At 49.7% G+C, this 19,950-nt stretch overlaps 1 protein-coding gene across 1 annotated transcript; it reads right to left on the bottom strand.

Moving 5' to 3' along the window:
* Positions 1–1,479: 1,479 nt before the first annotated feature.
* On the bottom strand, positions 1,480–2,412 carry LOC128948286 (olfactory receptor 14J1-like). Its single transcript, XM_054292935.1, has one exon. The coding sequence runs from the start codon at positions 2,410–2,412 to the stop codon at positions 1,480–1,482; it is 933 nt and encodes a 310-aa protein (XP_054148910.1).
* Positions 2,413–19,950: the final 17,538 nt, after the last annotated feature.

Genomic DNA, 19,950 nt, shown 5'->3' with positions numbered 1-19,950 from the left:
GGTGTGGTTTAACAAGTCCAAGTCCCGGGTCCTGCACTTCGGCCACAGCGCTACAGGCTGGGGACAGAGGGGCTGGACGGCAGCCAGGCAGAAAGGGACCTGCAGGGACTGATGGACAGCAGGCTGGACAGGAGCCAGCAGTGTGCCCAGGTGGCCAAGAAGGCCAGTGGCTCCTGGCCTGGATCAGCAGTGGTGTGGCCAGCAGGAGCAGGGCAGTGATTCTTCCCCTGTGCTCAGAACTGGTTGGGCAGCACCTGGAGTGCTGTGTCCAGTTCTGGGCCTCCTGGGGTGGGCAAGACGAAGAAATATGAAGCAGGAGGAGTGAAGAAAGCAAAGGTAAAGAAAAGGAAATGCTCAGGGCAGTTTGGGGCTGGCTGTCAGGCAGCCCTGACTCTGAGCAACAGCATCTGCAGTGGGACAGGAAACTCCCAGCTGATGGGAACAAACTTTCTGGCTGACTGCAGAGGCCAGGACAAAGCTCAGTGGTTTCCCTGGTCTCCCCCAGCCCTTGCGGGCCCCAGGGGCTGATGGTGTTTGTGCTCCCTCAGGTTCGTATCCCCACACCAACAGCATGGGGGTTCTCCTGCCTGCTGTGTGCAATGCAAAGAGGGGCTGCTGATCCAGTGCTGCCGTGTCTGTGCCTGCAAGGATGGGGCACCTGTGTGAGCTGGGGGAGAGGCCAGGACTGCAGAGGGGGGATGTTGTTGGCAGCTGCATCAGGACGCTCTGGGACGCTGCCTTGGGCTGTCCAGTGCACTGGGGACAGATCAGCCCCTGCTCTGCTGCTCCTTCCCCTCTGCCCCAGGGCCCTTGCAGAGTCCCAGCCATGCTGTTTGCCCCCAGCCTGCCCACGGCCAGCTTAGGGCTGCTCACGGGTGTTTCTGTGCTGAGCATTGACCTGGCCGTGTTCTTGAGAGAGCCTGGGCAAGGAGCCTGGAGCCCCCAGGCCCTGGCCTGAGGCATCAGCGCTGCCCCAGCAGTGCCCATGGCCTGTCCCTGCTGCAGCCCCGGCACTGCCACCCCCAGGACTGTGCCCAGCCCCGAGAGCACTCAGGCCCTACAGCAACACCAGGGCCACCAGGACAGCGGGGCAGGGCCACAGCAGCAGCACTGGCAACAGCAAGTGCTGCTGCTGCTGGGCACAGCTGCTGGGCCAGCACTGATCTGCCCCCAGCTCTGCACACAGACATTGCTGCTGCAGCTCCAGAGAAGGAACAAAAGGGAATCTCTGCAGAAAACTTTCCTGGGAGATCCTTTAGTTCTTTTACAGCCACTGAGAGCACAGCTCCTCGTAGAAACAGGCTGTGGGTCACAGTAAAGGAGAAGGGAAACAAAATGAGAAATGGCACAAACAATGACATCACTTTGTAGACAATATTTTAAAATTAGAACAAAGATAAAGAACCTCCAAAGTGGAACTAACAAGAAGTATTGAAGATTACTTTTATTACAAGTGATTGGCAGAAATGGGCTAGTAGTTTAATATTTCTGAAAGCATCCAGTCATCAGTGCCCACACTGCAGCCTTGAGCTCCTGATTCCTCAGGCTGTAGATGAGGGGGTTCAGGGCTGGAGGCACCACCGAGTACAGAACTGACAGGGCCAGATCCAGGGATGGGGAGGACATGGAGGGGGGCTTCAGGTAGGCAAATGTGCCAGTGCTGACAAACAGGGAGGCCATGGCCAGGTGAGGGAGGCAGGTGGAAAAGGCTTTGTGCCGCCCCTGCTCAGAGGGGATCCTCAGCACAGCCCTGAAGATCTGCACATAGGAGAAAACAATGAACCCAAAACAGGCAAATGATAAAAAGGCACTAACAGCAATGAGCCCAAGTTCCCTGAGGTAGGAGTATGAGCAGGAGAGTTTGAGAATCTGGGGAACATCACAGAAGAACTGGTCCAGGGCATTGCTGTGGCACAGGGGCAGGGAAAATGTATTGGCTGTGTGCAGCAGAGCATTGAGAAAGCCACTGGCCCAGGCAGCTGCTGCCATGTGGGCAGAAGCTCTGCTGCCCAGGAGGGTCCCGTAGTGCAGGGGTTTGCAGATGGACACGTAGCAGTCATAGCTCATGACTGTGAGAAGGGAAACCTCTGCAGAAATGACGAAGACAAATAGAAACAGTTGAGCAGCACATCCTTTGTAGGATATGTCCCTGGTGTCCCAGAGGGAACTGTGCATGGCTTTGGGGACAGTGGTGCAGATGCAGCCCAGGTCGCTGAGGGCCAGGTTGAGCAGGAAGAAGAACATGGGCGTGTGCAGGTGGTGGCTGCAGGCTACGGCGCTGATGATGAGGCCGTTGCCCAGGAGGGCAGCCAGGGAGATGTCCAGCAAGAGGCAGAAGTGCAGGAGCTGCAGCTGCCGCATGTCTGCCAATGTCAGCAGGAGGAAGTGGCTGATGGAGCTGCTGTTGGACATTTGCTGTGGCTACACATGGGGACCTGTTCATGGAGAAAAGGACAGTGAAGTGTTAGAGGAGATATTTGTAATCAAAATCAAAGCCATTTCCTGTACACCCTCCACTGTAACACACATAGATTATTTTAATTATTAATTAACAGGCTTTGTGTTTAAGAGTTCTGAGTTTTTCTTTTTGAGCTCTCCCCATTTGTCTGCTGGTATTCTTGGATATCAGAAACCCTCTACATCATTTCTGCACTCAGGGAGAACAGAGCAAGTTCTTTCAGGTAAAGTTTTGAGTGGAGAATGAGGGGCGATGGTCTGTCATTCTGACCTCTTCAGAATTTTTCTGGGTTTTAAACTTTCTCCAGGGGAGGATGATCACCTTCCCATGCTTCCCCTAAAAAAGTCCCATGAACTGCTGAGAGGAGATGTTTCCACAACAGCCCAGCTCCACATTTGTAGCCAAGGACTCATGTTGCTCATTTCACCAACCCAGCAGCATTTTCAGCGTCACAACACCTCTGCGTTTCCCCATCAATCTTCGAACTCAGAGGTGATCTAGAACAGATTTGCACCCTGGATTGAAGCTCCCAGCATGGACTGAAATCTCAGGGAGACTTCCAAGTGTCCTTATGATGGCATTGGATTGAGGGAGATGCAAGTCCTTCCCAGGCTGCCCTGACAGCATTGTCCAGAGCCGGGCACTGGGGACAGCGTCACCCTGAGCCAGCTGTGCCCCCTGCCAGAGCCCCCAGGGCCGGGCAGCTGCTCCCAGCCCTGTGCTCTGCAGAGGGAACTGGGCCTGGGGCTGCAGAGCTGCCCCATGGCTCTGCTGCAGCTCTGCCTGCACCGGAGGGGCTGCACGCCTTGGAGCCCCGGCCCTGAGGGCAGAGGCTTGAGTTTGGGGACAGGAGGGAGGGGGCTTGTTCAGAGGGAGTGGCTGCACTGGAGGGGATCCTGTGGGCATCTCTCAACTCTCCCTGCCACAGCATTGCTGGGTTTTGTTTTCTCTCATTGCCCAATCTTCTCTCTGCTTTCTGGAGATTTCCCTCCTGCAGGTGTTTCCTTGTGCCTGATCTCTCTGTGCCAGCACTCACAGACCCCAAGTCTCTGTGCCTTCTCCTTGGCCCTACAGAACCCTGGCCGTTTGCAGGGCACTGGCTGGGGCAGGTTCTGTTTTCAGATGGGACAAAGGACAGCTCAGACTGAGCCTGATGGCTCCAGCAAAGGGGGGATGCTGGTGCTGTCCATGGGCAGAGTTGCTGAAAGTATATTAGGGATCTCCTGTGAACCTATTGATCAGGGAAAGTAACAGTTCAAATGTCTCAGGAACTTTTAAAATTTCATAATTAATAATTCATAATCCATCTTTAATATTATTCCCCCCGCTCCCTGCCATTCTCCAGTATTAGGAAACTGAATACAAAGTCTTTGGAAATGTCCTTATTTTTAATGAAATCCTTGTATTGGAAATATTTTTGACTGACCAGCATTCCTCAGCATGTCAAAGCTTCATGAGCATTTCACCTCCCCTGCACCAGAAATATTCAGAGTTTTACTCACAGAGTCTGTAGGCATTGGGATGTTCCAGCTTTAGGAGATCACTCCAGGAGCTGCAGCTGCATTGTCCTGCAGCCAGAGGCTCCTGTGCCAAGGGCTGGCAGTGATTCTGCCCCAGGCACTTCTCAGCACCTTCCCAGCCCTGACTGATTGAAGCTCTCTATGCCTCTGTGCTGTGCCGGGGGTGGCTGCAGGCAGTGCCCCAGCCCTGCTGGGCTGGGAGAGGAGCTGCTCCTCAGGAGAAATGTCTTTTTGAAGGTCTTCTTGGTTTGCAAGGAGCGGCCTCTGGGCCATGAGCTCAGCACAACTCAGGAGTACAGACACAGCACAAGGACATTAATAAGCCTCTAGGGCTTTGATGTTGTTTACATCAGACTCAGTCCCTGACAGAGTGTCTTCAGAAAACTTCTCGAGAACTCAAAGTTAAATTGAAACTGTGAAGTTTCTTGAAGTTGTTATGCGGTCCCAGTGAGGAACACAACTCAAAAAGTGTCCCCAGGTTCCAGTTAGAGCAGAACACTGGAGGCAGTGATGACAGCTGGGGACAAACAAGGCAAAGGTGTCTCTGGTGCTGAGCAAAGCTGGATGTGTTTGAGAAATGCAAAGGGCCAAGGCCTGAGCCCCAGCCCCTGGCCAGGCAGATGCTGTCCCTCCCTCCTTGCTGAGGGCTCTTCCCGGGATGGGCACTGGCATGTGGGGATGTGCAATGGCAAGGGCAGGAGCATGGGGCGGCCCCTGCCAGGCTGCTGAGCAGGGACAAGGAGGCAATGAGGCCCCAGGCCTGCAAGGGTCACTCGTCTCCTGCTCCTGCCTCAGGCCCAGGCCCAGCAGCCATGGCCAAAGTGCTGCCCAAGTTGGCTCTGGCCAGACAGGACCCAAAGAGAAATTCCTTTCTCTTTGGGTCCTGTCTGGCCCTCCCTATCTGCCCTTTGCATAAATTCTTTCTTTCTCTGTCTGTTCTCTACTATGTCAAAAGGAGCCACCATCTCTGAAACCACCCTTTAGTCCCTCCCAGGCCTCTCCTCTGCTGTCCTCAGTCTCCACCCCACTGAGCACAGAGATGCTTTGTCCCTATCTTGTGGTCATGTGCTTGACGCCTCCAAACCCCACCTTGGGAGATCTCTCAGCCCTCTCCAAGGTGTTGGCAAATGAAAACTTTCTGCTCATAGGCTAAGAATATCACCTCAGGACAAGACCAGTCAGATCTTTGCGTCCTAGCTACTTTTGCCTTGGAGCAATCCTTGGATAAATGGAATTTTTAAGGCCGAATTTCAGTTTTGCCCATGGGCACTTTGATGTGAGCAACGATTCTCTTCCATTGGAAGGAAAACAGAGGCCCCGTGTTTCAGGGGCAGATGAGCAGCAGCCACCAAGTTCCAAGGCGAGCCAGACCTTTCTGGAATTGCAGCTTGTGCCTGAGAGAAATCCTTGGATACACATAATTTGGGAGGTAGAATACAAGTTTTGGCCACTGGTCCCTTGATGAAAAGGCCCTTTCTTTTCCATCTGAAGGAAAGCAGAGAGCCCCAGGGTTTGATGGTAGATGAGAAGCAGCCCCTGGGAGGCCAAGCCAGCCAGACTCGTCTCTCCTGGCAGCTTTTGCTTGGGAGCTATCCTTGGATATATGAAATTTAGGGGCCAAATCTCAAATTTGGCTACGGCCCCTGGATGAGGAGACTGTTCTATTTCCATGGGAAGGAAGGCAGAGAGCCCCAGTGTTTCAGGGGTAGATGACAGGTGGTCATCAGAGCCCACAGCGCTAGCCAGAGCTTGCAGGTTTTGTCTGGGAGAAACCCTTCATGTAGTGAATATTTTAGGAGGAGTAGCAATTTTGGCCATGGAGGAGTAAGAAAATTCTTTTCCATAGGAAGGAAAGCACAGAACCCTAGTGCTTCAGGGCTGATGAGCTGCAGGCACCAGGGACCAAGGCCAGCCAGACATGTCTGTAATGGCAGTTTTGTGTAGGAGCAATAATTGGATATAGGACTTTTGGTGTTGGAAACCCAATTTCAACCATGGGCACCTGGAGAAGAAGGATGGTTCTTTTCCCTTAGGATGGAAAGGGCAGTGCCCCATGCCCCAGTGTTTCAGGGCAGAATTCAGGCAACCACCAGAAGCCAAGGCCAGCCAGACCTGTCTTTAATGGGAGATCTTGTCTGGGAGAAAAGACCCTTGAAAGCAGGAATTTTGGAGGACAAGTACCAATTTTGGCCATGGGTGCCTGTGCAGGAGGGACAGTTCTTTTCCATAGGAAGGGAAGCACAGATCCCAGTGTCTGAAGGCAGGTGAGACCCAGCTCTCAGGAAGACAAGGTCAGCCAGATGTGTTGGTAATGGCAGCTTTTATGTGGGAGAAATCCCTGGATATTGGGAATTTTGGAGGGGGAATCCCATTTTGGCCATGGATGCTTAAAAGAGAAGGGCAGTTCTTTCCCATTTGAAGGAAAGCCCAGAGCCCAGGGTTTCAGGGGTACATGAGAAGAGACCCTCTACATGCCAAGGGCAGTTGGACCAGTCAGGCCAAGCCACCCAGACCTGTTCCCTGTTCCCTTGTTTCCATGGGGCCCTGCAGGGTCACAGAGGTGGTGTCATATGGGATTCTTGGTTCCATGAGGCCCAGATGCATCACACTGGCCTCTTGTTTCCATGGGGCTCTAGTGTCACAATGGTCCCTGGCTTCCATGAAGCCTTGCAGTGTCACAGGGGTCTCCTTGGGGCAGCAGTGTCACAATGGACCCTTGGTTCCATGGGGATTCAAAATGTCAGAAGGGTCTCCTTGGTTCCATGAGGCCCTGCAGATCCCCTTGATTCAACAAGGCCTCCAAGTGTCATCATGGCCTCCAGGATTCCATGAGGCCCCAAAATGTCACAATTGACCTTTGGTTCCATGGGGTCATGCATTGTTCCATGAATCCTTAGTTCAAGGGGGCCAATGGACTCCTTGGTTCCATGGTGCCACAGTGTGACAACTGCCCCTTGGCCTGCCAAGACTCCATAATTTCACAATGGTTCCTTGTTTCCCTGAGGCCTGTAGTGTCACAATGGTCTCCATGAACCCATAAGGCCTTGCAGTGTCACAACAGACCATTGGTTTCATGGAGCCCCATAGTGTCACTATGGTCCCCTTGGTTCCACAAGGCTCTGAAGTGCCACAATGGTCATTTGGTTTCTCAAGGCCTCCAAGTGTAAAAATGGCCTCCATGGTTCCATGAGGCCCTGCTGTGTCACAATGGACCTTTGGTTCCATGATGCCCCAGAGTGTCACAATGGTATCCTTGGTCCCAAGGTGTCAGAATGGACCCTTCATCCCATGGACACCCACAGTGTCCACTGCAGTCCCCTTGATTCCACCAGGCCCTGCCATGCTGTAATGGCCCCTTGGTTCCAGTGGGTCCTAAAGGGTCAGAACAGTCTCCATTGTTCCATGAGGTTCCACAATGTCACTGTGCTCCCCTTGGTTCCACAGGGCCCCACAGTGGAAAAATGGACTCTTGGTTCCATGAGGTTTCTCAGTCCCAAAGGTCTCCTTGGATCCACAGTGTCACGGTGGCGCCTTGGCTCCGTGTGGCCACGCTGTGTCACAATGGCTCATGGTTCCATGCGGCCACACATTTTAACAAGGGACCCTTGGTTCCACCAGGCCTTGCTGTGTCACAATGGACTTCTGGTTCCATGAGCTCTCACACTGAGAGCAGCACTCTCCTTGGTTCTGCAGTGTCACCATGGGCCCTTTGTTCCACGAGGCTCTGCAGCAGAACACGGTCACCTTGGTTCCGTGAGGTTCTGCAGTGCCACAATGGAACCATGGTTCCACCAGGCCTTGCTTTGTCACAATGGTCCCTGGGTTACAAGAGGTTTCTCAGAGTCACAATGGTCTCCTTGGATCCGCACTATCACAATGGACCATTGCTTCAAGATGGCCCAATGTGCCCAAATGGATTTTGGTTCCATGGGGTTCTGCTGTGTCACCATGGGCCCTTTGTTCCATGAGTTTGCACAGTTTCACAGCTGACTCCTTGGTTCTGTGAGGAACCACGGTCACCAAATCTCTGAAATATCAGTATAATGCTTCTGAACACTAATTTGCTATTTCAGAGAGAATCATTTATTCAGCCCTGAGAACTGGTGAGGGATAACTGCTAACCTTACATGGACATGTGATTCTACCAGTATGTTGCTTATACACAGTCACTAAATGTGAATTACAATTTACCCATTTCCATAAAACCCACCCCAAGGTCCCAGATTCACTCCTTGTTTTCTCTATCCCTGCACCCTTGAGCCAGATGTCTTCTTCTCTTCCACCCATCCTTGCTGGGAAAGCAGCCCCTGCATGCCTTGTTCCTGTGCTGAAAGTTCACAGGCAGGGTAAAAATGGAATGAACCCTTTTGGTATCAGCCCCAGGCTTTGTGTGGGCAGGCAGAGGCAGGCAGGAGGCAGAGCTGTCAGCAAAGGAAGGGGCCAGCCAGGTGGGACAGCCGGGGGATGCCGACAGCCTGCAGGGATAGAGGCGCAGGGCAGGGACACCGTAGAACAGCTTGGGCTGCACAGGGCGCAGGGATGGGCAGCAGCTGCAAGACAGCCCTGCCAGAGCCAACTTGGGCAGCACTTTGGCCATGGCTGCTGGGCCTGGACCTGAGGCAGGAGCAGGAGACAAGTGACCCTTGCAGGCCTGGGGCCTCATTGCCTCCTTGTCCCTGCTCAGCAGCCTGGCAGGGGCCGCCCCATGCTCCTGCCCTTGCCATTGCACATCCCCACATGCCAGGGCCCATCCCGGGAAGAGCCCTCAGCAAGGAGGGAGGGACAGCATCTGCCTGTCCAGGGGCTGGGGCTCAGGCCTTGGCCCTTTGCATTTCTCAAACACATCCAGCTTTGCTCAGCACCAGAGACACCTTTGCCTTGTTTGTCCCCAGCTGTCATCACTGCCTCCAGTGTTCTGCTCTAACTAGAACCTGGGGACACTTTTTGAGTTGTGTTCCTCACTGGGACCGCATAACAACTTCAAGAAACTTCACAGTTTCAATTTAACTTTGAGTTCTCGAGAAGTTTTCTGAAGACACTCTGTCAGGGACTGAGTCTGATGTAAACAACATCAAAGCCCTGTGAGAATCATTAAAGTTTTCCTAGTCCAGTTATGGAGAAAGATTTCAAAGAACTTGCAAGAAATACACGTTCCTATTTTAAAGGATGTATTTTATTTTATTTCTCTTTAGAGCAGATCTGATTGCAGAATTCTGTGATTGATATTGACCCAGGGTCTCTCCTCAGGAGCTCTGGCCTGCTCACAGAAGCTGTGCCTTGAGCTCTGACCCAGTATGGACAACCTTGCTCCACATTGCCCAGCCCCATCCTGTCTGTCCTCACTCCCCTGGAACCTGCTGTGCTTGTAGAGCTGGCTGCACTCTGCCTAAGAGGGGTTTTCACTTTTTGGGGATTTTTGAAGCAATCTCAAACTCCTGAGTTTCCCCACTGCAAACAGACACACTGCTCAGGTGTGTGCCAGGCCCAGGTGCCACCAAAGCCACTGCAGAGCTGCCCTGGGCCAGCTGTGAGGGTGGATCATCAACCCAAGCTGCCCTGGGCCACTGCAAGGGGCTGTGGCCATGTGCACTGCACTGACCCCACTGCTGGGTTTGGCTGCCACGGCCACCGTGAGAAATTAAACACTGGGGAGGACTGGGACATACTGGGGATCACTGGGAACGGTGTGGGAGACACTGGGACATACTGGGAGTGACACTGGGGGTGACTGGGACTCACTGGGGACACTGGGGACATTGCAGAGAAAACTGGCGACACTGGGGCATCCTGTGGATGACATTGGGAGGAACTGGGAATGACTGGGAATGAACTCGGGTGTATTGGGACGGACTGGGCTGTACTGGGAGGGACTGGAGGGGCACTGGGGTTGTACTGGGCTGTACTGAGGATGAACCGGTCTGTACTGGGAGGGACTGGAGGAGGGTGAATTGGCTGTTCCCGCCTCCACCGCTTCCCATTTGCCGATGCTCCCGCCCATCAGCAGCTGCAGCAATCAGCGCAAGGGATCCGGGACTAGGGGCGGTGCCTACATTGGCGCCATATTTTATTTTTGCTTACAACTCCCGTCATGCCCCGCGGCCGGATACAGCCTCATTGTAGCCGAGACTACAATGCCTGTCATGCCCCACGCTCCACAGAACCCCGGGATCCGCCCCCATCTGTCCCATAAGTGTCCTCCAGACCCTCCAGGATCCCTCAGTGCCCCCTCAGCACCCATTTCAGCAGCAAAAATGCAATAGAGGGATTAAGGGAGAGAAAAAGATAGAGAAAGTGAGAGGAGAGAGAGAGAGAGAGGGGGGATATAGCTACCAACGCAGAGACGAAGTCCTTTGGTCCAGTCCAGCTGAGGGTCCGCCTGCTACACTGGGGAGATCTCAAAGGCTCTAGGTAACTCAGAAGTTTTTATTTAGATCCAGATATAGACAGGGGGATCTTCTCTTCAGTGGTCTCTCAAGGACGATCGTGAGGCAGATGAGGGAAAATTCAGACAGACTGTCACACAAGGGCAGGAGCATGGGGCGGCCCCTGCCAGGCTGCTGAGCAGGGACAAGGAGGCAATGAGGCCCCAGGCCTGCAAGGGTCACTTATCTCCTGCTCCTGGCTCAGTGCTTTCCTTTTTATGGAAAGAATCCTCCCTCCTTCCCAGGTACCCATTGTGGGAAAACAGGACTCCCATACTACTAACCAATATGATTAAGCAGAAGCCATTTATTGTTTACATTATGCACTTATTTATACATTCTAACCCTACTGCATACACTGATCACGCTCTTCTTCATTGGAGCCTCTCTCTTGTCCTTGTGTTCTGCACGCACTTTGCAGTGTATGTGATTGGTTCCAGTACAAGTGGTTCACAGCCCTCTGTTATCGAGTTCTTGTGGTCTTGGTATTTTTTTCTCAGCCTGTTCTTTCTTCATTTAGCACAGTTTATGTCTTAGTAACCTTGGTGAATTCCAGAGGGCTCTGATAAGAATGACATAAGCAACATGGCTGGTGCACAGTGTGGCCCAAGTTGTTCAGATACATTGCTACAATTCCCCCTTCTTCTTCTTGCACCAGCCAAACCCTTTTTACTGTATTTTCTACCAAGTGGGTCACCAATTTCACTATGCATGGAATAATCCAAAGCAATATAATAATAACTACTAGTAATAAAAAAGCTCCCTTTAGGGTATCTTTCAATCGTCCAATTTTTCCCCATTCCTCAAACCATTCATCAAAGCACAAATCGTTCAGAGTCATCTTCTTCATGTTGTCTTGTAGTTGTTTCAGTTTCCTGTGAATGAAAGAGAGGTTCATAGAACACATTCCTTCACAATTATCACACCTGTGCTCATGTGCTAAAAGCAAAAAATCTATAGAAGCTCTATTTTGCAGTGTGCCATGTCTAATCCTATCTACATCAATGAGTATTTGATTTAAAATAGCTGAACTTGTGTTCAGTGAGGGAATCCACAAAATCAGAGAGTTTTGGGAAAGCTGCAAAAGGCAGGCCTCAGAGACAGCAGAACTGTGATTAGAGCTAAGCAGTAGCCATGAGATAGGTCAGCAAAAAAATTATTTAAAAAGTAGAAAGGGCAAATAGAAAAATGGTCTGTGTATTAACGCTTGTCTAGAATAACTCCCTAGGCTACAGAAAAGTTTATCTAGCAAGATATTAGGAAGTTTGAAGCTTAATAATGGACTCTCTGTGTTGTGTTTTAAGGCTTACAAGCAGGTATTTTATTCGAAATAAGCAAGCATTTTTTTATCCAAAGTTATGTGTGCTTATAGTGGTTGGATAGAACTGTCAATAAGCTTTTTCTTTGTGTGATTGGTCCAAAAACTTATAAAGTAAGTTGCAACATTAAGTTCTTGGTCTGCTGTTTGGCATGTGAGCTGCTGCCATCTTCCCATTGTCATAACCATGTAATGATGCTGAAAAATAAAACAGCTCAAGGCACGTTCCACAGCAGCCCTGTCCCGTTTGTGGTTTGTACATAGCCCCCGGCTCTCTCCCTTCACAAGAGAGACTGTGCAAAGTACTTTACGTTATTCGAATTTCATGAATTCTAATATCATATATATTTCATTAATTACTCTCAAAAAGAACCAAACCCCCCTGTCTTAAGGCACTTTCATAACAACATGTACACACACCTCAAAGAAAGACCTCCAGTACTTGACCAGAATCATGAATCTAAAAGTATTGAAGGGCCATAGCCTCTCATTATGTGGGGGACAGAATATGCTTGTGTTTCTACAGATACAGGACCCCAGTGGATTCCCAGAAGATTTATCAGTCCCTACGTAGACCACAGATCTGAAGACGACCCCTTGAACGAACACAAAGTCAGCTCCCTCTCCCACCATGCCACAGAAGCAGTTTTCTCTTGGAGATGAAGAAGAAAGAAATTTATATATCCAAACATTGTGGCAAGGACACTCATCACACGTAGATATATCCCACTGATAACGTCCATGTCAACCTCAAATGCAGACACACCCCTCCCTTTTCCATCCCTCTACCAGTGACCCTTTATCCCTACCCCCTTCCTCTTTCCCCTCTTGAAACTACTCCTTTTTCCCTCCCTCAAACTTTCCTTAAAAAAGAGAAGGGAGTGACTGGGAGGAGTTGGTAAGAACTATAGGGGGAACTTAAGAATATTTAAGGATGTCTTAAAATAAGTCAACTAATGTGTGTTTTTACCATCCACAAGTGAAAACTAGCCAGTGGGAAAGAAGAAGTATGATTCTTTCTGCCATATCCTCCAGGGCACCCTGCAGGAGTACCGGTGCCACCGTTGCCATCTTTATTGTTATCAGTCTTTATCAGCGCCCTCATCCATATCCAAGTGACCACCAGCTGGATTGTCTCTCAGCCAAAACAAAACATCTGGGTCACTTTGGTGAAGTCATTAAAGCAAGACAATCTTTGCACGGCCATGGGAAGTGTAGATGATCCGCTCTTAACATGCCTGGTGGGAGTCTCCCTGTCACCAAATGACTGCCCGTACGTAGGTATGAAACCCAACCCCTTGGACACCTGGGACAAATGGACAACGATCCTCCCACACCATGTCTCCACAGGATTTGCTTTTCCAGGCTCAGGATGGTGTTACGGGCAGTGGTGTGAGGCAAAGGGTAGGTCTCCAGCCATCCAGTGGTGGCTTCCACCATGGTCAGCACATAGTGCATTCCTTGGTGTATCTGGGGCAGTGTGATGGAGTCAACCTGCCAGGCCTCCCCATACTTGTACTTGGACCACTGCCCACCGTACCAGAGGGGCTTCACTTGCTTGGCCTGCTTGATGGCAGCACACGTCTCACAGTCATGGATAACCTGAGAGATACTGTCCATGGTTAAATCCACCCCTCGGTCTTGTGCCCACTTACAGGTGGCATCTCTGCCCTGATGGCCTGAGGCATCATGGGCCCATCGAGCTGGGAACAACTCCCCCTTATGTTGCCAATCTAAGTCTATCTTTGGCACCTCTATCTTTGCAGCCTGACATACCTGCTCATTGTTTTGGTGCTCCTTATTGGCTCTACTCTTGGGGACATGGGCATCTACATGGTGGACATTCACAGCTAAATTTTGTACCCAAGAGGCAATGTCTTTCCACTCATCAGCACCCCAGACTGGTTTTCCCCTATGCTGCCAGTTGGCCTTTTTCCACCTTTCCAGCCAACCTAACAGAGCATTGGCAACCATCCACAAATCAGTATAAAGGTAGAGCTTTGGCCACTTCTCTCTTTCAGCAATGTCCAGGGACAGCTGAACGGCCTTGAGTTCCTCAAGTTGACTCGATCCACCTTCTCCTTCAGTAGCTTGTGCAACCTGTTGTTTGGGGCTCCATACGGCTGCTTTCCACTTCCAGTTCATCTCTACGAGGTGATAGGAACCATCAGTGAAAAGAGCATGGTGTGCTTCCTCTGCTGGTAGCTAATTGTATGGTGGAGCTTCTTCAGCCTTGTCACTTACTCTGGATTCTCTTCATCAGTGAGACCAAAGTTCTCACCTTCCAGAAAGTTTGTAGTTATCTCTAAAACCCCAGGGTGATTCAGCTTCCCAATACAGGCATGCTGTGTGATGAGGGCAATCCATTTGCTCCATCTGGGGTCAATGGCGTGGTTGTTAGTGGGAACCTTTCCTTTAAACATCCACCCTAGCACTGGTATTCAGAGTGCCAGGGAGGACTTGTGCTTCTGTACCAGTCAACTCTGAGTGTGACTGTGGTCACAAGGGTTGCAGGTGAAGAGAGAGGCGAGAATGTTGACCTCATGTTCAGAAGGCTTGATTTATTATTTTATGAGATATTTATAACATTATGACTATACTAAAAAGAAATAGAAGGAAAAGTTCTCAGAAGGCTAGCTAAGCTAAGAACAGAAAAGAATGAATAACAAGAGCAAGACCCAGCTCTGCCGTGAGTGGTCATTAAATCCAAACATCCACAGGAGACCAATCACAGATCCACCTGTTGCATTCCACAGCAGCAGATAACCCTTGTTTACACTTTGTTGATGAAACTTCTCAGCTTCAGCAGGAAAAAATCCTAAGAAAGGATTTTAATGAAAAGATGTCTGTGACATCTGAGGCCCCTTGAACTACTTCCTAGGCGGCCAAGATTTCCTTCTCTGTGGGAGTGTAGTTGGCTTCGGACCCTCTGTAGCTTCAGCTCCAGAATCCCAGTGGTCGAGCCGGAGCAGGCAGCTTCTGCCACAGGCTTCAGGACAAGCCATGGTTCCCGGCTGCAGAGTAGAGCACGTTCTTCACCTCTGGTCCTGTCCTGACTGGGCCAAGGGCTACTGCATGAGCAATCTCCTGCTTGATCTGGACAAAGGCTTGTTGCTGCTCAGGGCCCCAGTGGAAAGTGTTCTTCTTACGGGTGACCAGGTATAGAGGGTTCACAATCTAGCTGTACTCGGGAATGTGCATTCACCAAAAGCCTATGGCACCTTGAAAAGCTTGTGTTTCCTTTTTGCTGGTTGATGGAGACATCGTGGTGATCTTACTGATGACCTCAGTGGGAATCTGACACCGTCCATCTTGCTACTTTATTCCCAGGAACTGGATCTCTTGGGCAGGTCCTTTCATTTTGCTCATCTTGAAGGTGAAACTGGTTTCCAGCAGAATCTGGATGATCCACTCTCCTTTCTCAAACACTTCCATTGCTGTGTTCCCCCAAAAAATTATGTAATCAATGTACTGCAGATGTTCTGGACCCTCACCCTTTTCCAGTGCAGCCTGGATCAGTCCATGGCAGATGGTGGGGCTGTGCTTCCACCCCTGGGGCAGTCAGTTCCAGGTGTACTGCACGGCCCTCCAGGTGAAAGCAAAGTGAGGCCTGCATTCTGCAGCCAGAGGAATGGAGAAAAATGCATTGGCAAAGTCAAGAGTGGCAAAGCACTTTCCTGACTTGGACTCCAGCTCGTACTGGGGTTCCAGCATGTCTGGCACAGCAGTGCTTAGCAGTGGAGTCACTTCATTCAAGGCATGATAGTCCACAGTCAATCTCCATTCTCTGTCAGACTTGTGCACAGGCCAGATGGGACTGTTGAAGGGTGAGTGGGTCTTGCTGACCATCCCTTGGCTCTCCAGCTCACGGATCGTTCTGTGGATGGGGATCACAGCATCTCAATTTGTTCAATATTGCCAGTGGTGCACAGTCGAGGTGACAATTGGCACTTGCTGCTCTTCCACCCTCAGGAGTCCTACTGCAGATGGGTTTTCTGATAGTCCAGGCAAGGTGTTTAATTGATTAATGTCCTCTACCTCTACAGCAGCTATTCCAAAGGCCCACCTGAGTCCCTTTGGGTCTTTATAAAGCTGTTCCAGAGGAAGTCTATGCCCAGAATCCAGGGGGCCTCTGGGCCAGTCACAATAGGATGTTTCTGCCACTCCTTCCCAGTCAGGCTTACCTCAGCTCCCAACAGGGTCAATTGCTGTGATCCCCCTGTCACCCCAGCAATGGAAACAGGTTCCGCCCCCACACGTCCCGATGGTATCAGGATACACAGCACACCTGTATCAACAAAGGCGTTGTATTTTTGTGGCTCTGATGTGCCAGGCCATTGGATCCACACCGTCCAGAAGATCCAGTTTTCCCCATGCCTCTTCCTTCCTGGCTAGAGGCAGGGCCCCTCTAACCCTGGTTATTATTTCTTTCCTGGGCATACATACTAGAGGTACTTTCAAGGGAATCTGACAGATCACACCTGGTAGCTCGGTCATGGGAGGCTGAGGCTACCTTCATTTTGGTGGAACTCTTTAGTTTCCCTCTTTGAGTTGATGCATTTGTGCTGCCAGGACAGAAGTGGGCTTCCCATCCCACCCTCATATGTCTTCCCCATGGTCACACAGGAAGAACCACAGGTCAGCCCGTGGGGTGTACCCTCTCTCTCTGGCTGGGGGATATTGGGCTCTGACTTTGGGGCCTGTGACTCGCACTGGTGCCATATAGGAACTGTTTCTCTTTACCTCCTCCTTCATCTCCCTCCTCTCCTCTCTGATCAGGTCCTTGATCTCCAGAGAGAGAGAGAGAAACAGCAAGTGTTTTCCACAGCAGCAAGTGAGAATTTTTAGGGTATTGTAGGGATGTGATAACTTGTTAAGTATAAACAATCTGCAGGTGGTGTTCTTCTACTTCGTCTTTCTGTTCTTCTCAAGGACAGTGTAATGTATTTTTGTTAACCAGCCAATCAAATAGAATAAATCATCTCACTCTATAAAAACCGCAAGGTTCTCTTGAATAAAACTGGGTAAAATACTTCCCACTAGAAAACACTTGCAGCTTGATGGTGATCCACAGTTCCCAGTTCAGACCACAGGCAGTGCCAGTAGTCACCAGTTTGCTGCCTGCTCTGTGCAGAGCTGGTGGCTATGAGTGGCAGAGCTGTGGGGTGAACAGGCTGGTGGCTTTTTGGAACACACAGAACCTTCCATATCTACTGCTTTGTCCGCACTAGAGAGTGAATTTTCCTAGAGAAATACCTGGAGAGTGGGAAGGATGAAGAGCAAATAATTCCCTGCCAGTGGATGCTATGCTTTTTGCAAACACGAGTTACATCTGGTAGGAGTCCTTGCTGTCAACCCTCAGGGATTCCAGGCTGAGATCAGCTCAGCTCTGTCATTTGCCAGGGGAATGAGGATCAGACTCCACCACACCTCCAGAGCTGGGGATGAGTGGGTTGAATCACATCCAGAGCCAGGATGAGGAATGGGTGGTGTTTTGTCTTGCCATGCACAGCAGATATCCTAATTTAAAGCTGTGCTGTCTTCCCAGATGCTGCTTCTTCCTTTGAGAAGACCCATCCATTTTGATCCTGTTCCTTTCCACCCATCCCTCTAAAGATCTCCATTACTGGAGTAATTGGCACTATTGGATCAACTTTTGATGTGATGAGCAGTGGATTTTTGTAGCCAACATGCCAATTTAAAGTGCCACAAATAAAAGATCAATTACTTCTTTCCTGGAGAAGAAATTAAGGTAAAATCTTTCAATGTAATGGGCTGAGTGTACAAAGCTAAAGAGGTAGAAGATTTAAATGAGACTGTCTCCTGAGAGGATGTGTTTTTAATGTAAAAGTAACAAAAACAACCCAAACAGTGAGAGAGCATCACTTGAGCTGCACCTCTGCCAGTAAGGGATGGATCCCTCCTGCTCTTTCTCCTGCCTGGGGCACCTGTGTGGGGCTGGTTGTCCCTGTCATTTTGATTGCACAACCATTTCTTAGAAAACAGTTGGCTCTTCAGACTCTCCTGGGCATTCAAGTGAGTCCAGGAGATGAGCTGATAAGTGGGTTTGGATGGTCTTGGCTGTTAGGTGTTGCTATGTTTCCTGATGCTGGTCTCCAAAGCAATCCCTGGCACGCTGCTTTTGTGGAAGGCAGAACAGCTCGGTGCTTGAAATTACCTGTTCTGGGGAAATGCAATGAATTTTCTGCTAGGAACTGCATGTAAGCAGAGATGGAGCCTGAATTAGGGATCTGCCCTTGTGGGGATCCCTTACACTGACACAAAGCTCTCTGTGCCTCTCCAGAGGGCTGTCACCCTACAGAAACATGTCACTTCAGGGCAGGGAGGGGGATTTGACATCACAAAACATCGAGGGAAAAACATCGAGGCAAATTCTCCTTTTCTGGTCAGGAAAACCAGGGTGTGTGCCTGCTGTGTTCCACGAGCAGCAAATCAATTGATGAGGGATTTCTGCTGGGAGATTTGTGCTTTATGAAATTCCTGCCAGTGGCAGAGGGCTGGGGAGATGGAAACGATAGCACTGTCTTCCTCCCCTCTGCTGCTTTAATTGTTTGTAATGATTTAATAAGCAGCACTATTCTTCCCCGCAGCAAACACAGGTGGCATTTTATTACCTTTATTAGGGCCCCTGTTTGGAATTTCTTTGCTGTATTTCCTTCTTTGCAGGCTTGGTCCAAAACTTGGAGAGGTCAGTGTAGGAACTGGACTTTGTGCTGTCAATATTCTGAGTGTTGAGCCAGCACCAAATCCATGCAATTTTATGGGAAAGAAATAATAAGGACAAATAACATGATTTAAACAAGGAAATGCTCTTGGCTTTGGCATTTTATGTGCACACCAGGAGAGAAAGAGCAAAGCAGGTACAAGCTCCTAGTACTTGCAGAAGAATAAATGGAGATAACTTCCCATTTAGGCTGGGAATCAGGAGAAAATTTATACTCATCAGAAGGGTGTTTAAGTGGAGCAGCTGCCTAGTGACAGCAGACAGTTGGAGAAGTGAAACCCCAAATTAAAGGCTTTTAATGTGGAGTTTTTTGGATGTTGGGGTCTTTAGAAGCAGATTTTGTGAGTCCCATGGGCAATGGAGGTGACTTCCCAGGGGAGCATCCCTATCCCATGCCTGGGATCTGCTGCCCTGGTCCCACAGAGTGATTTGGGTTGTACCTGATGGCTCAGCAGAGCTTGGGGAAATGCCTCAATGTTGGTTGGATCTGAATGGCATTTGGGTCAAATTGAGTTTCCCCTCTGAGTGATGGAGTCTCGACCTCTCACAGGTTTTGCTTGAGTATTTCTTTAATCTGTCCCCCACCCCAAAACCCCCCAGCAGATCCCCTTCTTCTGCCACTCTGTGTCTCCCACAGCTGTGATCCTCAGAGCTTTTTGCTTAGACTAAAAGAACTGGAAATTGGCTGGGTTTTGTTGCCTCTTGGCAACAAAATTGTCTCCTATTGTGCAGCTCAGGGGGAAAGAAACCTCTTCCTCCCTTCAGTCTGCTGCAACAAAGTGTTTTGTTCCTCTTTGTGAAGAACCAGGAAGAAACACTTCTTTTTAATATGAGGGAGCCCAATTCAATTCCCTTATCATTTTGAGCAAAATAACCCAGTTATTTATGTTGAAAGTCACTCCAAAATTTTGAAGATATCTTTTTAGAAAATATTTCTCTTGGTGACTGATTATGAGTGGGTATGGGAAGAAACTCTTTGCATTGAACCACTCAAAGCAGTAATTTCTTCCCAAAGAGTAGATGTAATTACATTTTTTGGGTGAAAAAAAATAAGTAGTAGTGGACCAATGGAGCTTCAAGCTGATCTGTATTTGCTGCCAATGACTGAATTAAATGCACAGGGTTCCTATCAGCTCTGCCAGACAAAACGTTGTATTTGGGTTATTGGGGGTTTTGTCAGAAATCTTTGTAGCATGAATAGTTCATGGACTTATCTCTGCTGGCTTCAGCCATTCCTGCTGTCCATCATATCTTGCTATTATAAAGCAACTCTTTTCATTATGTTGTCTTTTAATTCAGATATCTGAGCCTTTTTCTACTTCTAGTCCCACTTTTCAGTAGGACAAACATTTTCACATTATCTGTGAGTATATTCAGTGGTGGCCACACAAGTGAAGGCAAGGAGCTGGCAGGTGATAATTTATGAAACTTTCTATAATGGGAAATTATAGAAACTTTTCTATAATGGGAAAAAACTCAGCATTCAA

This window comes from Melozone crissalis, unplaced genomic scaffold (genome assembly GCF_028551555.1).
Source record: "Melozone crissalis strain CALT ecotype California unplaced genomic scaffold, PUWL_Pcris_2 ptg000120l_1, whole genome shotgun sequence".
Lineage (NCBI taxonomy): Eukaryota > Metazoa > Chordata > Aves > Passeriformes > Passerellidae > Melozone > Melozone crissalis.
This window is presented reverse-complemented; position numbering and strand designations above follow the sequence as displayed.

Excerpts from the sequence above, each read along its gene's own strand:
- LOC128948286 (XM_054292935.1), bottom strand. The coding sequence starts at position 2,412 with ATGTCCAACAGCAGCTCCATCAGCCACTTCCTCCTGCTGACATTGGCA.